The 18,067-nt window shown below is 49.0% G+C and overlaps 11 protein-coding genes across 11 annotated transcripts; 6 read left to right on the top strand and 5 right to left on the bottom strand.

Annotated features, from left to right (window-relative positions):
* Positions 1–916: 916 nt before the first annotated feature.
* Positions 917–2,347, top strand: N7468_002646 (fungal specific transcription factor domain-containing protein; the record flags this gene model as incomplete). The annotated part of the gene is made up of 1 exon (XM_058471943.1): positions 917–2,347. The coding sequence occupies one exon, from the start codon at positions 917–919 to the stop codon at positions 2,345–2,347; it is 1,431 nt and encodes a 476-aa protein (XP_058335084.1).
* A 122-nt stretch (positions 2,348–2,469) lies between these two features.
* N7468_002645 (NAD(P)/FAD-dependent oxidoreductase) lies at positions 2,470–3,864 on the bottom strand (the record flags this gene model as incomplete). The annotated part of the gene is made up of 2 exons (XM_058471942.1): positions 2,470–2,707; positions 2,759–3,864. 2 exons carry the CDS (start codon positions 3,862–3,864, stop codon positions 2,470–2,472), a joined length of 1,344 nt encoding a protein of 447 aa, XP_058335083.1.
* A 587-nt stretch (positions 3,865–4,451) lies between these two features.
* Positions 4,452–6,848, top strand: N7468_002644 (uncharacterized protein; the record flags this gene model as incomplete). The annotated part of the gene is made up of 5 exons (XM_058471941.1): positions 4,452–4,551; positions 4,606–5,000; positions 5,049–5,791; positions 5,842–6,613; positions 6,666–6,848. The coding sequence occupies 5 exons, from the start codon at positions 4,452–4,454 to the stop codon at positions 6,846–6,848; spliced, it is 2,193 nt and encodes a 730-aa protein (XP_058335082.1).
* A 794-nt stretch (positions 6,849–7,642) lies between these two features.
* Positions 7,643–8,110, bottom strand: N7468_002643 (uncharacterized protein; the record flags this gene model as incomplete). The annotated part of the gene is made up of 4 exons (XM_058471940.1): positions 7,643–7,751; positions 7,805–7,849; positions 7,901–7,974; positions 8,030–8,110. The coding sequence occupies 4 exons, from the start codon at positions 8,108–8,110 to the stop codon at positions 7,643–7,645; spliced, it is 309 nt and encodes a 102-aa protein (XP_058335081.1).
* A 703-nt stretch (positions 8,111–8,813) lies between these two features.
* On the top strand, positions 8,814–9,035 carry N7468_002642 (uncharacterized protein; the record flags this gene model as incomplete). The annotated part of the gene is made up of 1 exon (XM_058471939.1): positions 8,814–9,035. The coding sequence occupies one exon, from the start codon at positions 8,814–8,816 to the stop codon at positions 9,033–9,035; it is 222 nt and encodes a 73-aa protein (XP_058335080.1).
* Positions 9,036–9,181: 146 nt separating this feature from the next.
* N7468_002641 (uncharacterized protein) lies at positions 9,182–9,523 on the top strand (the record flags this gene model as incomplete). Its single annotated transcript, XM_058471938.1, has 1 exon — positions 9,182–9,523. One exon carries the CDS (start codon positions 9,182–9,184, stop codon positions 9,521–9,523), a length of 342 nt encoding a protein of 113 aa, XP_058335079.1.
* Positions 9,524–9,822: 299 nt separating this feature from the next.
* N7468_002640 (uncharacterized protein) lies at positions 9,823–10,805 on the bottom strand (the record flags this gene model as incomplete). Its single annotated transcript, XM_058471937.1, has 2 exons — positions 9,823–10,499; positions 10,559–10,805. 2 exons carry the CDS (start codon positions 10,803–10,805, stop codon positions 9,823–9,825), a joined length of 924 nt encoding a protein of 307 aa, XP_058335078.1.
* A 91-nt stretch (positions 10,806–10,896) lies between these two features.
* Positions 10,897–11,669, bottom strand: N7468_002639 (uncharacterized protein; the record flags this gene model as incomplete). Its single annotated transcript, XM_058471936.1, has 2 exons — positions 10,897–11,486; positions 11,588–11,669. 2 exons carry the CDS (start codon positions 11,667–11,669, stop codon positions 10,897–10,899), a joined length of 672 nt encoding a protein of 223 aa, XP_058335077.1.
* A 3,004-nt stretch (positions 11,670–14,673) lies between these two features.
* N7468_002638 (RTA1 domain-containing protein) lies at positions 14,674–15,640 on the top strand (the record flags this gene model as incomplete). The annotated part of the gene is made up of 4 exons (XM_058471935.1): positions 14,674–14,880; positions 14,930–15,065; positions 15,126–15,511; positions 15,578–15,640. 4 exons carry the CDS (start codon positions 14,674–14,676, stop codon positions 15,638–15,640), a joined length of 792 nt encoding a protein of 263 aa, XP_058335076.1.
* An 87-nt stretch (positions 15,641–15,727) lies between these two features.
* Positions 15,728–15,961, bottom strand: N7468_002637 (uncharacterized protein; the record flags this gene model as incomplete). Its single annotated transcript, XM_058471934.1, has 1 exon — positions 15,728–15,961. The coding sequence occupies one exon, from the start codon at positions 15,959–15,961 to the stop codon at positions 15,728–15,730; it is 234 nt and encodes a 77-aa protein (XP_058335075.1).
* A 720-nt stretch (positions 15,962–16,681) lies between these two features.
* Positions 16,682–18,001, top strand: N7468_002636 (uncharacterized protein; the record flags this gene model as incomplete). The annotated part of the gene is made up of 1 exon (XM_058471933.1): positions 16,682–18,001. The coding sequence occupies one exon, from the start codon at positions 16,682–16,684 to the stop codon at positions 17,999–18,001; it is 1,320 nt and encodes a 439-aa protein (XP_058335074.1).
* Positions 18,002–18,067: the final 66 nt, after the last annotated feature.

Here is an 18,067-nt window from a genome sequence, read left to right as displayed (position 1 = left end):
TGCCCAGATACACGTCCACATCGCCCGTTTGTAAGCTTCAAAGCCGAATCGGCCAGGTCGACCTAGAACGATGAGTACTCCAAATAACAATCACACGATACATAGAGTCTCCTTAAAACGTACTCGCCAAGCTTGCGCGCCATGTCGGTAAGCTGTCGCTCGAGATCGCTATCTATATAAATAAAATACTGAATGAAGATCACATGTTAGTCGCAAAAAGGCTCGCTGCCCGGGTGAAAAGCCTGCATGTTCACTGTGTCAGCGATTAAGACAACGGTGCTCCTACGAGTCTCCAGCTCTGCCAAGAGGTAGAGGTGTGCAAGCGCGCACGGGGGGACAACCGGCGCAACCCAGGTGAAGAGGGCCAAGATGCTATCACGCGCCGGTTTGAGAACATAGAAGGAAGACTAGACGATATTTCTATGCTATTGAGGTGAGTAAGACTGTGCCTGTATTCTTGACCGTTTGTTTATACGTGGCGATTCCAACCATTAGAGAACGACTCCTGCCGACCAAATTGGCTCATACTCTTGAGTATCTACCGGTATGCGACGCCGAGATCCAATCCAACAACGAAACATCATCGCCCGAAGCGGGGGCCCAATCCGGCCTTCCAGAACTGTCGTTAAGGTAAGCTTCGTGCGTCAACTGTCGAGGAACAATCCAAAATTGATGTCCCAGGTCTCCATTGACGTCGTCTTTCATTCAATCAGAGGTGCAGGCCTACCTGAACTATTTTCATGACCAACCTTACTGTATATTCTCTAGCCAATGGCTCTTGGAAAACTCCCAAGATCTTCCACCGGAAGTAATGTTTCCGTTGGCGGCTTTAACATGTCGACTGGCCGTTATTTCGCCCGGTTTCCCTGTAGGAAACGTATCTACCGCCAGATTCTGCGCAGATCGTGCGCGGAGGATGTTGAATACCAAGTACCAGGATGGGAAGACTGATCTTGGTTTTCTGCAAGGAAATTTCTTGCTCTCTCAACTTGACTTTGCTGATGGGAATACGCAAAAAGGCTCATTGTCGGTAGCAATCGGCCTGCGAGTAATACAATCTCTCCAATTGAACCAAGGCAAGAAAATGGATCTTGCAGAGGGGCTCGAGGCAGATGCTAGAAATCGAATTACTTGGGCATATTTTATGCTGGACCGGGCCTACAATGGGTCGCGGAACTACTCTTTGTGTCTATCTGACAATCATTTCACGCTGCCATTTCCATCGATGCGGGGCCAAAATGAGAATGCTATGTGCGGCTCTCTGCAAAAGCGATCTATGAGCCAAGGACACGAGGCGGATCAAGGGATCCTGGCCTGTCTTATCCAACTCTACTCTCTATGGGGGAAAGCAACAGAATGGGTATTTGAGCCTTTGGCAACAAGTTGTTTGCCCCCGTGGCAAAGCGGATCGGCGATTGCTATCCTCGAATCCGAGTGGATGCAGTTTGAAACCCAATTTGCTGATGCCCATCGCTACATGAACGTTGATTTCAAGCGCCGCGCTCGGGAAGATCCCGACTCGCGGCCTTATCTGTCGACTTGGCTGTGTGTTCAGTTCCTGTTTCACTCTATACAGTGCCTGATTCATCATCCATTTGTGACGATGATAAAGCTTCGCCATATGAGTGAGAACCTGTCAGCTACCTTCCTACAAAAGTCGTTCGAGAGCTCTCTGCTTCATTCACGATGGATCGCAAGATTCGTGAAGGAGATGGCTGACGGTGATATACGGTTACGTGACCCTTTCTTTGGTTATCTGGCTGCAATCGCTGCTACTATCCAATTGGAGCATACGGGGAACAGAAATCCTCAAATTGCCCTTTTGGTGAATAATGAGTACCGTGTGCTCGTGGAGTATATCACTGAGCTCGCATCGCAATGGGAAAGTATGTACGCTTTGGTAACTAGAATCAACGAACTGGCTTCGCGGCGCCAAAACCATGGGTCGTTGTTTTACAACCAGGAAGGATTTTCTGGCGCCTTGTCAAGCATGCCGACACCCTCAAACCTACCCAGGATGTCCCCGGAGGATGAGTCTTTGATGTGGGATATCCTTGACATCACTTCGTCTCCTGTCAATAGGAAGCCTGGTGTATCTGACATTACTGTTCAAGGTTCGCCTGAAGCTAGCAGGACAAATCGCACATTTACTAGAGCTTCATCGAAGCATGCGAACCGTGAACCGACCGGCAACCCCATCTTAGACAGCCAAACTTCACAGACTATAAATGAAACCTCAGAATGGTCTTTTGGAAACCAAGGCCACCACAGTCACACATTTGCAACAAGCGTCCCGGATATTCCTGATTGGATGATCTTTGGTGACTTCATGTCAGAACATTTATAGTAACTATACTGGCTTCCTTGATCGATGCATGCACAGGTGGCGTTGGCTGGAAATGACATTGATCTCCTGGCATTTGCGGAAACTATTGTGCCGAGACCCGGAACGTTCCAATCGATGCGTCTTCAAATTTTGCTTTGGCGTGAGGAAGCAGCTAAAGCAGCATTGAAATCTGCTCGTTCGCTGGCCGAGAGTTCCCGCCTCTCCGGTCCTCCGCGACTCCCATCCCCAGCAAATACATCATCTTGGCGCTGGTCGCGATATTGTGTTGGAAACTTCCACTTGTTCAACAATTCCTGCGGAAGACTGCGATCGAAGCTTCCAACGATATACTTACCTATCACTGGCAGGAACTTGAACGCACTACGGGCCATCAGTATAATGCCACGTCATGAGCAACTTGGGGCTTCTTACTGTCCACTTCCGCCTGTGGCAATGAAGAGATTCTGGTGTTCGGGGTGATAATCAAGGATAAAATCGCCAGTCGGAGTGTCGTTATACCAACAAAGTCCAGTTCTTTCGAACCCGCGCTTGGCAAGCTCCGGAAAGATATCTTTCATACCCGCCAACAGTCTTCGCTCCCCATCGGGCGGCACGAAATTAGCCCGCGACGCGACCGCTGACGGGGACGGTGAAGACACGGCAGCCTTCTCATTCTGCTGGGTATATCCGAACCCGTGGACAGCGGCCTTCAGGTATCCCGACCCTTCATGGGGAGGGAAACAGAAGAACCCAGTGGAAAAGTTAAACCAGATCGGCATATTCTTCAGCCGTGCGGTTTCTTCAGAAGTCAGACGCAAATACCCGACCACCTGCCCGGCTGCGAGCATGGAATTCCAAGCGGGAACGAGACTCGCCGTCCAGGCTCCAGCGGCGCAAATGAAGCTGTCTCCCAGAACTTGGGTTCCGCTCGCAGTCATCACGCTTCGGATGGTGTTGTCGGGATTCTTCTCGAAATCTGTTACCTGGCCGCTGGGGCCTGTAATAAATGACACTCCTGCAGCAGCACATCGGGAGGCCAAACGGCTAATGGCTCTCCCTGCGTCCGCCCATCCAGCGTTGGTATTGTAGAAGGCGTCGAATCCGGGGATATTCATGTTCTTATCGAGTTCGGGAAAGCGTGTCCTGGCCTCATCCAAGGTCTTGAGTGTGTGCCACTCTTGGCCCATCTGTGTTAATACGTCGCGGGTCTTCCGACTGTAATCTTGAGCTCGAGGTTGGATTGGCTGATCGGGGACGGCGTCTTGGGTCAACCAAATAGCTGGCGTTTCGTAGAATGCATCCGAGTAATCTTCTGTTTTCCATAGATCAAAGGCCTCCTTGGCGATTCGAGCGTACACAGCATCTCCGTAGTCGAATCGGATTATTCGGGAAATGTCGTTGCTCGAGCCATCCGGCACTGGGGGCATCGATCGGTCAAGAACTGTGACGGATGTATATCCTTGCTCTTTCAGAGTCAGTGCAGTTCCAAGTCCGAAGACTCCAGCGCCAATGATAACAATGCGTCTTGATTTTTCCATCGCGGAAATGGAGAAGAGTGTTTGAATTCAAAAACAGGTAATTTTAAAAATCCAACCTGCGCCCTAGCGATAGCTTTATATGCGCCCGCCTGGGCTTTGACAGTACGGCCCGGTTTCCGGATGCTTGAGGGAGACGGGCCGTGATACGGGCCGTCCTATTAATTGCTGGGATCGTTCGATATTCCTCGCTTATAGCATCGCAGCTTCAGATTGAGAGGAGGAAGAATAAAGTCGCAAGAATAACCATCTTATTCTAAGTTGAACTTAATCCTTGATTAAAGATGTTCAACCCAAGTCCAATGTGTATGTAAAGCTTAAAGCGGGAATAGCAAACAAGATTCTCCATTTTTCACAATGTAACCAGTAAAAAATAAAACTTAAGTGATACGTAGGCATATCGTATATGGCCCGCAGAATGATTTTTCGGATTCTGCTCTCATTCAAGTTGGCACTGGCGCCCCCCTGTCCATGTGATGGTGCTCTATTGGCCGCTGGACCCCTGCCAGTGCTGGGATGTTGTGGGTCGCCCCACGGGAACAATATAGAACTATCAAGCTGGCGTATTCTCCTCCCCAAAGCCCGCGAAGATGGACCCCTTTCGATTTTCATCTTTTCACGCAGCGCAAGAGACTTCCTTGGAGTTGACCCTGCCAATCTCAATGGAGCGCGTTGTCGTCGTGGGTGCAGGTCGGTCATCTTGAACTCAATACACCCAGGCACTAGCACTGACTGACTGTCTAGGTCTCTACGGCCTTATTGCCGCCAAGACGTACTTCCAGGTAAAAGAAGCTTACAGTGTTGACACAACACCTAGTGGTCCCGGTGCCTTCGAGTCCGTCCCAAGTGGTTTCACCACCGCCACTGCATCTCCTGTTTCTGAAAGCAAATTTGGACTGTTAATAATCGATGCGGCGTCGGACATTGGGGGAACATGGGCTGAAGAGCGCCTTTATCCAAATCTCTCAAGCCAAGACTCCTATGGGATGTATGAATACAGCGACATGCCCCTGGCCGTGAATAACAGTCCAGGTGGTGAGACTGATGATTTCTTCATTCCGGGCTGGAAGATTAATCGGTATTTGCATGAATGGGTGGACAAATGGGCTCTGAAGCAGTACATCAGGCTGAACTGGAAGGTATATGGCTTGATCAGCGCCTTTTTGCTAATCACTGACTCTCGGTAGGTCGATACCATTCGCCGTCTTCAGACGGGAGAATGGAACCTCCGCATCTGCATCACCCACCCTTCGGAATCCTACGTCGAGATTTTCTGCGACAAACTCATCCTAGCCACTGGCCTTACATCAGAGCCTCATTTTCCGGAAGGCTTGAAAGCATCACTAGACGCAGACGTATCTAGGCAAGTAATTCATGCCAAGGATATCGGGGCATGGAGTCGACAAAATCTGGGATATCAGCCCTTCGCCGGAAACAAACGCAAGACTGAAGGAAACATTACTGTCGCGGGGGTGACTTCTGTTGCGGTTTACGGAGGCGCAAAATCGGCGTTCGACCTAGTTCATTTTTTCGCGACCCTGCATCAGAACGGCCCTGTGTTCAACCTGCGATGCAGCCCCCACGATCCTGTCCAGGTCCACTGGATCATTCGGGACCATGGCACAGGACCTTCGTGGATGGTTCCCCCCACATCTTCATTGCCAACCGGAGAGGTTGTAGCTAGCGACAAAGCATCGAGCATGCGAATCTTTCATTATCTCAGTGCCTGCTCTTATGAAATCCCCAAGCGCCTCACATATGGGAGCTGGAAGCTTTATACAGAAGGCTCGTGGTTAGCACGCCTCTTCCATGGAAACCCTTTAGGTCGATGGTGGACTCGTTCATTTTGGAACTCCGTTGAGAAAGGCTTGGAGGAATTTGCAGGGTATTCGACAGAATCGAAGATGCAACTGCTTCGGCCGGCCGCTAGGTGAGTAACGTCCAACTGTACTAATTGACATGGATTCTAACAGCCTCTAGAGTGTCAGATTGCGGTGCTATTTTTGGCATTGCCAATCAACCCGATTTGTGGAAAGCGATCCAGTCCCCGAATGTCAAGGTTTACCGATCCAGCATTGTCTCGATCACCAAGGGATTGGCGATGCCAAACGAGACGCAGCAGCAGTCAGTGGTAATATCCCTGGAAAATGGAACTCGGATCGAAGGGCTTGATCTGGTCACACAAGCCACTGGATACGAGCCCATTGTTCCTATTCAGTTTGAGCCCCCAAGCTTTCGACTTACTCTCGGTCTCAGCGGAAATATTCGCGATGATACATCAAACCCGCAGTCACAGGACTTTGATTGCACGAATATCCCACTTGATGCCAAAGTATCCAGCCGGATGCAGCATTGGAAAAGCATCGACAAGGCGCTCGAGCCAAAGGTAAGACGCCAACTGTCGACAACCGGGTGTCAACCACCGACAAAACCACAACGATCAAATGATTTGGGTGGACGGCATATTCCTTACCGCCTGTTCCGTCGCATGGTTGCTCCCGAGCTAGTCGCAGCTGGTGATCGCTCTTTCGTTGCAATGGGCCTACTAACTACATCCAAAATAGCTATAGTAGCCGAAGTCCAAGCTTTATGGGCAGTCGCGTTCTTGATGGGAGAGTTTGATGGGTGTTCCGGTCCTTCCAATAAACTTTCCCTACCAAGTGTGTCTGTCCAAGCCATGGAACAGAGCATCTCAGAGGACTTTCTTGTTGGACATCTAACCCTGAGCGGGCTCTCAGTTGATCCTATTGAAGTAAGTATTTGGTTATTTTCGTTTATGAAGTCTGTTGCTAAAATGATCACAGTACAATGACCTACTTTTGCGAGATCTGGGAATCAATCCAAACCGCCTTGGGGGATTCTGCGTCAAAGAGTTGACGGGAGTGTACCAGCCCTCTGTCTATCGCGGGATAGTAGCCGAATGGCTCGCAAAGAGGAAATCCCCGGGCAAGTTCGAAGGAAAGACAGCATCCAAAGAACAGAAATAAAAATATGGACTCTTAATGGGAAAGCGTGAATATATTCTCGGAATTCTGGAGAGCTCGCCATAAAGACAAAGTGTACGCCTGTGTAACCAGCATATGCAGAGCGTAAAGATTCGAGATGCAAAGCGTACTCTCTTGTGTGATCAGCTTTCGAAAATCATAAGTGTTATCATGAGCTTCCCATTCCCTGCCATAATTCTCAAATACTTGGAGTCGATACGGCTCTATACGCCTTCAGGCTACTCGTAACTAATGCACTGGAGTAGAAAATTGTGTTTGCGTAGCGGTCCTAGACACACTGTGCGTCGCGGAGTCGTCATGGTTATCGGGGTTGTGTTGGTAAATCCGTCACGAATAACCTGCCCTTCATGCACGTTTGCCTCGCCGTGGTGAGAGCATTTTCCTCGTCCAAAAAGTCCCATTACTAGGGTATTGAGATCGCCCTACGATTAATCAACCGCTATCATGACACATGAGCCCCGACAATTCTGTCTCAGACATGGCGATTCGATTTGAACAAGCTGGTGTCTCATACGTTTCCTCTGGAAAAGGCAGAGGACGCACTTCATTGGTGCGCAATTAACGGTAACTGTGAGGTCAAGGTTCTTATCACCGATGACGGCGAAGCTTAGGCATAGATTGATGCGTTATTCTTCAACTACCATTTTGCGCATAGACCTTAATGGAATAAACAATTATGATACCGTTATCTGAGGGTTTGTATATGATTGGAGGCCGTTCAGATGCAAGAGCAATAGATATCTAAATGGCCGGCGTTTGACCCCGGCTATCTGTCGCTAAAACGGGGGCTTGGAGTGACAGTAGATGGATGTAATAGGAACAGGATCTTGGTTCGAGTGGTCGCCTGGGGGAAGAAGTGTGTTTCGGCCAGTGCAGAAAGGGCCCCTAAAGTCCTGGTCAGCTCAGTATGCTAAGGGCGGGACGAATCGTGTACTTACGTGAACACTCGGCAGTATTTGCGCACTGAAACAGTGTAAACGTCCCTGTAGCCCTGATTAGACTATGGATCCCGGAGAAAATTCATCACGACTCACTCCTCGTCCACATCGAAGCAGTCATCTAGCACAACATTGAGTCCACGGCTCGCGGCGTCGGTCTCAATGCCAACCTATCAACCAAGTTAGCAACCGAGCGCATTTGGAACAGTCCACCCTGATACATACTGTTGTGTGTGTGGTATCCTTGGCCGCAGAAGCCGAAACGAGAGCCAAACCCAATAAAGCCAGCGACTTGAGAGCGTACATCATGCATGCGTTAGTCCAGATGTCAATAAAAACATGGATGCAGGTGGGAGATCTGATCTTAGCCGGCATTCATACGCGCAGAAGCCAAGAGGCCAGCTAGCATCATCCCTTGCTTCTCCCTACAGGAGGAGCACCCTTTGCCAAAGTGCCTGAATCGAGGGATTGGAATGTTTCAAAGAGCCCCCGGCACTGAAATCCAAATCCCAAAAGGCAAAAATACCCGCCGATCGTCTTCCCCACAGTTTCCTTTCCCGTGGGCTCATGCACCGCGAGTCCTCGAGCTTGTGAATAATCTACTGCGTACTGAAGTAGACGGTAACTAGCCCTTCTGGGCGTTCGTCATCGCTCCATCACCATATGCCATAAATTCGGGCTCGTCCTCAGCCTCACGGCCACACTACTGCGTACACGCCTTCCGATTCCACCAACAGCCCTGCATTTGTGTCGCCGCTGGGCGGCGGGGGTAGTTGGGGCCACGATGGCTTTTCGCATGAGCGGGGCTGCTTCCTTGCTTTGCAGGAAAAGCTACAGTGCATGCTTCTTACCATTGTTCAGTCTGCTGCGCCCACACGGGGAGTCGTCGGCAGAGCATGGCCCTGGGTCCGCAGGTGCATCGCGGGGGTTGGAGCAAATGCGACCGGCGCTTTCGAATGCGCGCCGAGCAAAACTTCGAAAGAAATATGTTGGGTAGGTTGCGCCATCGATGAGTGATGAGAATTTGAAAGTCTTCGAGGCTATTCGCCTGCTGGGCCTACTTTTGCAGGTGCGGGATCCTAAGGTCGTCGCCACTTGCGTGTTGCTGTGTTGTCTGGAGATGATGTCGGCTCACACTCAAAAGGCTGCGCTACGTTATTCGAGGCCTTTGAAATTCACAGCTTCTCCAGCAGAATACCACAGGCAGTCTTTTGGTGATACGTTCGAATGAATAACAATGGAATCCTGTGAGATGCGCTGGCTTTTGTCTATAAAAAATACTGGCGAGGCCAGATGCATGCGACGCTCTCCCTGATGGGACAGAAATCTACCCACTATGGCTAAATAAGTGGATTGTGCTTGGTCACCACGACGAGGATGGCAAATTTATTCCATGCTGCTAAATCCCCTGACACGCATGCAAACTATGCAGTGTACCTCTGTGCCCAAACCTGCGAATTGGTGTCTGATCGGACTCAATCCCTTGAGTTTGGAGCCCAGAAAAAGTTTGCCAGTGAGACGTTTACCGTCTCTGGCTCCAGCTCTTGGATGATCTGCAGAATCGGGTCGAGACAAGACCGCGAGAATTGTTTCCGGTACACGCTACCTCAAGCATACCATTCTCTCAGATCCTTTTCCTCCATTGGGCTGCAATTTGTCTACCCAAATTTACCACACGCTTTGCATTCCACTTTTGAATACAATGCCAAAGGGCATTAAGGTTCAGTCGCCTTAACTGGACCAGCTCTGTTGCATGCAAGGCAAGTTTGCGGTATATCGCTTGCCAAACTCCATCACGGTTGCCTGAGCAATTCAATTCGGCCGCTCTGGATCGCGGGTCAATTGTTTACTTACCCGTCTGAGCATACTATCATTGTCGATATTTTCAGGCGAGTTGAAGCAGAAACCGGGTGGAGAGCTTCTTGGCGCATTCGAGATTTCGAATTCGCTTGGACCTATCCAGTAACGCATCCACTTCGAGATGGCAGCCGAAGACAACGTTGGGTGGCGGTTAGATATCATGATGCGAGGATACTCCACTCGTTTCGGAGACAGCCAACAAGGCCCCCAAAGTTCCAGCCTGTGGTTTCTTGAATAATACTTAAGCCACCCAGGATCTCTTGCTGTTGGGCCTCGTGGGTCATTCGTCGAGCGGCAGTTATGAATGATGCAAGTAAGCAGGGATCCCAGCATTCCCGCCTCTCATTGTTGAGGGCGATGCTGCATATGCGTTGCGCATGCCATGATGGTGACATGGCCGCTGAATGGTAGTCTGCCGTTGGGGCAGTACGTGGCCGGTTGTTGAGTAAAATAAGCATAGCTGTGTGGTAGAGCTGATTGCTAAAGACGCCAGCCCCATTACCAAACAGCACAATCGGGAAGGTTTGGTCCAGTCCTGATTCTTGACGGTCCATCTCTAGTTCCAGCATCGCTTGGAATCTTGGTGAACGCCCTTGGTACCAATGCTGAAGCTCCTCTATCAGCTGCGTCCACATATGCATTGGCGGATATTGAGGGATTGTGTCCTCGTTGTGTATGAACTTGATTGCACGAGCGCACAGCCAGAGTGGATGGTTTGCAAAGCAAAACTCACGCTCAAACGGATCCGGCCCGAATTCTCCTTCCGCAGGATATGGTGGTAAGGACGGAAGAGGAATTTGGATGCTAATATCAGATACCAGGGCAGCACCAAGTTCTGTGGTATACTCATTCAGCAGCCGTGCCCAAATTGGCGAATGAAAAAAAAGCACTTACCATGTCTCAGAAACAGCCAGTAGAGCGCGGACTTGAAGTTTCTCCCGGTCGAATGCTCAAGCAGCGATTCCATAAGCTCCATTTGGAATTGTCGCGGGGAAGCCCAGGTCTCCCCAATATTCATGATGCACTCTTTAGTGGTATCTAAGGCGCGTATAAAAGCTACGGCCGTCGTGTCAAGATAGAAATTCGGCGATGCAGACCCAACGGCTCCAATTTGGGGAGGAGCAAGTTGCAGTAAAGCCATTGCAGTCTCAGAAAGACCCATCAGCGAGACCCAAATGGGCTTGCAATTCAATGCGAGCTGAAGCCCTTGAATTCCAAACAATTGACCGAAATCAGATATATCCAGCTAACTTTTGTGAGTACTTCTTCCAGTTCTGATAAGCCAGGAATATACAAACCCAAGGTGCCACGTTATAGCGATAATTTCGCACGAGTTCAAGAACCTCGGTCGACTGTGAGATATCTAATGATTGGTTTGATGTGCTAGGCGTGTTCTCCGGGAGGAAGTTCGCAGGCGTCTCTGGAGCTGTCCACGGAGTTACGGCTTGTCTCCCGAGTCCTTTGCCACGCGCGGAAACCGCAATTTCCGGCAGGATAAGTGCAGGTGGAACGCTTTCCTGCGTACTGCTTCCTGATGCTAGAAGCCTCGCAACAGCAAGCTCATCCTCATCGCTCACAAACGGTGGAACGGGCTGAGAGACCGGATGGGAGTTGCTTTCAGTGGTCCATACCGGCGTACTAAGGACAGCATCTGTGGACTCGTTTGGTGGAACCAGTTCAGCTCTTTCCTGTGCGGACTCTCCATAGTCATATTTCTCGCTCGACGAGGATTTTTTCGAATCCCTTGTTCCGACATTTTGGGGCTCCTCGCTCACAAACTGATGGTGAATCAACACATGTCCGATAACAAATATAGTCGCGCCTCTTACTCGAATGGCATCATATTTAGCGGGCGAACTTTGCGCTTGAGGGAGTTCCACTGTTTGCACATTCTTCTCCAAGAAATTTAACCGAGACGCGTACTGGCATTCGAAATTTCGATCAATGCAATTTTGGCACCGTGGTTTTCCTTCGTCGCCTGCCCTTTCTTAGCAAATGCGGCCATTAACGGTGGTATACATAATGTACCTACACTTTCTTCTTCGGATACGGCAGCGCATGCACCCAGTACGACGCCTGGTGAGCGGCCGGCCTCTCTTGATTCGGCGGATTTGTCATGGCAAATGCTGCCCTCGAAGCGCTGTGAGTTGTATGTGACGGCCAAATAGGAAGCCATACGCTCTATCACGTGAAATATCATGTGCTGGGGACTGCTTGTTTGTAAGGAAATGGGCTGCGGGTCCACGGGTCCACGAGTCTGGGCTCAAGGATTAGTTATCCGAGCCTAGAAATGCCGCTTTTACAAATTAACCGTAAGAGCCTCGACCTCCCATCTTAGTAAACTTAAGCTTGCTCGTTAGTTGTGCGAGGTGTTCCGAACCACCGCAAAAGCTCTAATGTAACATTTTTAGTCACTTACACGGCCTCATACTCGTAGCCCATTACTCGCACAATCAATCAATTCCGCTGTCTGCTCCCAGTGGCAATCAATCACGCCCTGCACCGAAGCCTAGAATCAGCCCTTCGTAGGCCATAAATCATTGCTCTATTTATTGCATTTGCCTCAGTTCGGGGGCTGCGGCGTATATATGTGCTTGGGTCAGGAAGAACAGGCCCACTAAGATGAGCCCTACAATAAAAATCAGGTCAAGTAAGCGAAATATCCCTTGCCCTTCACAGAAAAGAGTTCCATGATCGTCATAGCGTGCAAGAAGATTCTCCAGTTCCAGGAATCAGAATGCGAAGAATGGGCCGAGCATCGCCCCCATTATTCGTAGTGGTTCGAGAAAAAACGGATCCCTTCTGCAATTACCCAGGCAAAATCCCGCAAAACTAACAAAAATCCCAGCCCAAAATAAACAACCGGTGACGGTATTGAGATATTGGAGTATTTCCAAATAACGGAAAAGATAGGCGGAAACTGATGCATACTGGACACCGAGGAAGATCAGAGTCGGGAGCGGTCAGGAGAAAGAGATCTTCATTAAGATATCATTTCCAAGAGAGCCAATGAGAATTGAACTCATATATGTTCGGCAATGAAAGTGTGCACAAGCGTGCTTACAAGTCTAAACACCACAACCTCCGCAATGGCCATTGATATGACGGATTTCTAGAGGTTATAAGGCTCCCCCATTTCGGCATTTAGGCTGGAAGAGTGATCTGGCGTATGGAAATGAGACTGATAACTGGAAAAGCAGTCATGTCCGCGGAAAGGTGGTTGCTGATGTAGGTGTCAATTGAAAAGTCGGGTTTCGAGTGGTCTCCCACTTGTAGGGACGGTCAACATTTGAAAGCTATGACTACGGTGATTATATAGAGCGTTGTTAGGCTCAACTTTGAAACTTATCAGCGTAAATCGGCATATTACAGATTATTTTAACTTCTACGACGTGAATTGACCGTGAGGTTCTTCAAGGATTCCTCGGTTTCTCGGTGGTTTCTTCCCTCGGATTCTGATGTAGTGGAGGTGGACCAACTCACCGGGTTTCTAGATGATTGACACAAAGCTAAAATAGCTCAGACGGTTACTTTTATCATGAAAAAGATGTGAAACATTTGCCAAATGATGATGATTTTTTCTTTTTTTTCTTTTTTCTTTTTCTTTTCTTTTTTTTTGAAAGTGAGTTTCTGCTTAATTAATATTTTCCTGGTTGGCACTCCAAATGGCACATGGTCTGGACTGTCTTGGGAAAGTCATCCGACAACGAGTCGGCGTGTATCCAATCCACAAGTTCAAAATGTTCAAAAGAGCCCAGCATACCGTCTGGGTAGTTGTAGGGAGGCTCTTCTGACCTATAGTTACTTTCAATTGGTTAGATGTAGCGACTGGCATTAGCCCTAGGATATGCTCATCTTGAGGATAGTCTCAGGTCATACTGGGCTTGAGGTCGTGTAGGTGACTTTCCAAGCCATATTAGAACCGTGGGATAAAATGATTTTATCAAGGAAATAATCTGAGAGATGACCTAGGGCTAGATTTCTATTATTGCCTACAATCTTACTTTGTGAGATCCAGATAATATCTACATGTTCTTTTGAGACCTCTGGTACCGCACGTTTGGCAAGCCACTCATGAAATGCGCGTATACTTTGCCAGATGCGCTACGCCCCAGCGGCATTGTTACGTACCAGAAAAGACAAGGTTATCTTCCCCGCAGCTCTGCAAAACAAATAATTCCTAGATGCCGAGTGGCTTTAGTACTTCATGCGGGAGTATGCATCGGGTTGGATTTATATACATTGACTGAAGAGCTATATATAGTAGGCCCGTCTATTAATCCTGATAGCTCTAAGCCCTGGAGGGTTCTTGTATCATTACTCAGCTTATTCAAACTAACCTTGGAACCTTGGAACCTTGGAACACCACATCTGACAAACGCCAACTTGTCTTTTTCTACAGTATCAACCTTCGTCCAAGTCCAGTGAAAGTCCTTAGAACCTGGTATTCACACGAACCGGGTTGTTTGAAGTATCACCATCCTTGAGAAATTTCTAACAACTCTGGGATGGCACAGCAGCTTATTTTACAACCAGGCGTTGATTTCTGAAAGTTCGTGGTGCTATTGACCAAATCATTTTAGGGGGGAAAAATAGTTCTTGGATAGACGTTTAGAAAGCGGTACGTATTCTCTTAGTGTACATGATGATCTCACTCGGAGAGACGTTAGCGCCATGTCGCGACGGGCAAACTAAGAAATAAGCTCTCAGACGAGCCAACCAATAGGTTGGCTTCCCAGTGAACTGGTAAAATTTGCTGAGCTCCCTGAACAACATCTGATTGGCCTGTTCGTTTGAGGTGCACGCCCACGTGATTTGGGGGCGGCTCCAGCCCCGATTTTCCATGATGCCTAACGCTGCGCCATCAAGATACTTGGAAAATAGGCTGAACCAAAAAAAGTCAAGGCTAAAATTGGAATAACACGAAATGGGGTGAGATATAAAGCCCTAGGGGCATCGAAAATGCCGCAAGGATTCCAGTCAACACTAAGTCATCGTAACCATCTACCATGACACCCTCTCCCACAGCCACATCTTCGCCAACGGCATCTGCAACTTGCCTCAATGTGCCACCGGGGAAAAATGGATACTTGCCCCCAGAGGCATGCAATGCAATCTTGTTCTATGTACCGTCGCTCGCTGCTGCCATACTGTTTTGCGTCCTCTACGGATTGACGAGCGGTATCCATATTGTGCAAGCAGTTTTGTATAAGAAGGTTTGTAATGACTAATTTGCTCCAGAGCTTCGGCTAACTTCTTGTGCAGAAATATGCGTGGGTTGTCATCATGGGTGGAACGTGGGAGCTTCTTGCTTTTGTATTCCGAGCTCTGCTCACACGCAACCAAGCATCTGATACGTGGGACACACTCTATACAGTCTTCTTCTTGCTTGCACCAATCTGTGAGTTTTACTTTTCCGGATCATCTGGATTCTTCGGACACCTTTTGCTAACAGTCCCAGGGATCAACGCGTTCCTGTACATGACAATCGGCCGTATGCTATATTATTATCACCCCGACCGGAGAATCTTCCGTATTTCTGCCCGCCGCTTTGGCGTCATCTTTGTGTGTTTAGATATTGTGGCTTTCGTCGTTCAGGCCGCCGGCGCGATAATGACAACAAACCAGGGTGGAGGCAGCATTGTACTGGATGGGATCCATATCTATATGGGTGGCATTGGACTTCAAGAAGTATTTATTCTTTGCTTCACTGGACTCACCATCCAACTACACCGAATGCTCATTCAATTGGAGAAGCGAGGGGAGCAATCTGACAAGCTTGCTTCAGGCCCCATTCCATGGCGGTGGCTCTTCTATTCTACCTACTTTGCACTGGTCATGATCACCGTGAGTCGTCCCTGGATCCTGGTATAAGGTGATTCCGCGAAAGTACCTTGCTGATAGCGTCTCTAGATTCGTATCATTTTCCGAATCGCTCAGTACGCCAAAGGCTACGAGGTCAACAACCCGGTCTGAACGCATGAATTCTATGAATATGTGTTCGATGCTGTGCCCATGTTCATTGCACTAGTGACCCTAAATGTGATCCACCCCGGTCGCAATCTACAAGGACCGGACTCGGAGTTCCCCAAGCGGAGTAGGGCGGAGAGGAAGGAACTGAAAAGAAAAGCCGAGATGGAAATGAAACACCAAAGACTTGAAAGCGCGAATAGCCTCAGGGGAGATGAGGAGGCACACCCTTTCCAAAACTTCCAGCAGCGCAATGATGGTACGCACCACAGTGTGTGAAGTCAAAATCTTTTGACTGCGGAATTCACTTGGATGCTCATGATTCATTTTTATGCCTTTTTTTGCCCCTTTTCTTTTCTCTCTCCTATTCTGATACCATAGACTTCGATTCCTTGACGATTCCTCATGGCGCTTACATAGAATATAACATGGACAATTTTTGATCTGAATTGATGAAAATATACCACGTTCAATTATCACCTTTAGCCATGCCTGCGAGCGGGCAGTAGGACGCGACAACATTCTGTTTGCAACTTAGGGCCTGCCTGCGCTTACTCGAGTATTCTTACAATAATGTCACCCAGCCTTAGCCACATTTTAGTACATCCCAGGTTCTATGTCAATTTTGCTAAACTAAGCTTCAGTAGTCTCTTTCTCGGGATAAAGCCCCCATATGCTAGCAGAGGCTACCATTATGGGATTACCCAAATCCCAGAATACGATAACGTGAGGTAAATCTGGGGGAAAAGAAGGAGAGAAAAGGAATAGCGCATACACATCTTGTTCGAATTCTCACTAAACCCGATTCGAATATACCCGGGTTCGTAAAAACAATCTGCCGAAACGGCGAGCATCGATCGCCCAATGGCAATGCGCACCTTGATCATGCGGAGGCCCTGCGGTGGGGGATTTGCGGAGACCAGCGTGAGGGGGCGATAAACCCTCTCGACCCTACGAGCTTACCTTTTCTCTGAGTTCAATTCCATGTCCTAGACTTCTTCGCACCTCTTGCAGCCAGATTCAGGGCTCGCCTCGCCGATACCCGACATGGCGTCCCTGCTGGCGCTCCTCGCGCTGACCGCAGGTTCCGCCGCTTATCAACAATACCTTTATCCTTCGACGCTAAGCAATATCGAGAACGTGGTGGTGCTGGTGGAAGAGAATCTCTCCTTTGATCATTTCGCCGGTGGCCTCGAATACAACAGCACTATTGATGGCTTGATCAACAAGGAATACTGCAATCCGGCAAAGGTCTCCCGACCGATCTCCGGTCGCGTCTGCGCTCGGAACACCGCCGAGAATATCGCGTCGGAGGATCCAAATCACAGTCTCACCGGCATTAATATGCAGATTTTCGGCAGCTACCACCCAGCCGCCAAATCGTCTCCTAATATGAAGGGTTTCATCACCGAGCAAATGGCCTCGTACCAACACGATGATGTTGTCAGGGCTGCGGAAGTAATCGACTATTTTACTCCCGACCATATCCCGGTGTTCAATGAGATCGCCCAGAACTATGTGCTCTTCGATAGATGGTTCGCAGCAGTGCCCGGCCCAACAAACCCCAACCGCGCCTACCTCACGTCGGGCACTTCCTACGGACATGGCAGTAATGATGGCGATTTCCTCCAATCCAAGCTACCACAAAGATCGATCTTTGAGCAGCTTTCAGAGAAGGGAATTAGCTGGGCCAACTATGAAAACTCTACAAAGTCCAGCCCACCTTTCTTGCCAGATGCTATGTTCTACGAGTGGACGGAACAATCCGGGGCTAGCAAAACCAACATCCTTCCGATCGAGCAATTCTATGAGGATGCCCGAGAGGGAAAGCTACCGAAGTTCACTTGGATAAACCCGGAGTGCTGCAACTATATGTCATTCCACCCACCATCGCCCACTTCTATGAGCGAGAATTTTGTAAAGAGCATATATGAGGCGGTTCGCAATTCGCCTCAATGGAACCATACGCTATTCATTTTGACGTTCGACGAGCACGGTGGTTTTGCTGACCATGTTGAACCGCCGTCCGACGTTCCCGCTGGGGACAGTCTTACTTATACTGAAAGGGCGCGCGACGGGCAAGATTACACTTTCCATTTCGACCGCCTGGGGGTTCGTGTCCCCACGGTCTTGATCTCGCCATGGGTCGGGAAGGGGCTCGTTGAACATGCACCTGCCGATGAAGAGAATGAGTATACTCACACCTCCATTCTGAGGTTTCTGAACGAATTGTGGGGACTGGAAAGTCAGTCACCACGTGTAGATTGGTCGCCGTCCTTCACGCATTTGATCACCAATGAGTTCCGCGACGACACCCCAACCGAGCTGCCAGATGCAGTAAAGTTCTTGGCGGCGCACGGTGGATAGCATACGACATTGCTTGATATATCTACGATAGATGGCTTTTCTTTTTCTTTTTTTTTTGACTGCTGT

The sequence above is a fragment of the Penicillium chermesinum genome (assembly GCF_028974085.1).
Source record: "Penicillium chermesinum strain IBT 19713 chromosome Unknown utg000002l:1.0-5270490.0:1.0-5274688.0, whole genome shotgun sequence".
Classification (NCBI taxonomy): Eukaryota; Fungi; Ascomycota; class Eurotiomycetes; order Eurotiales; family Aspergillaceae; genus Penicillium; species Penicillium chermesinum.
Note: the sequence above shows the minus strand (reverse complement) of the source record. Positions and strands in the feature narration are given on the sequence as shown.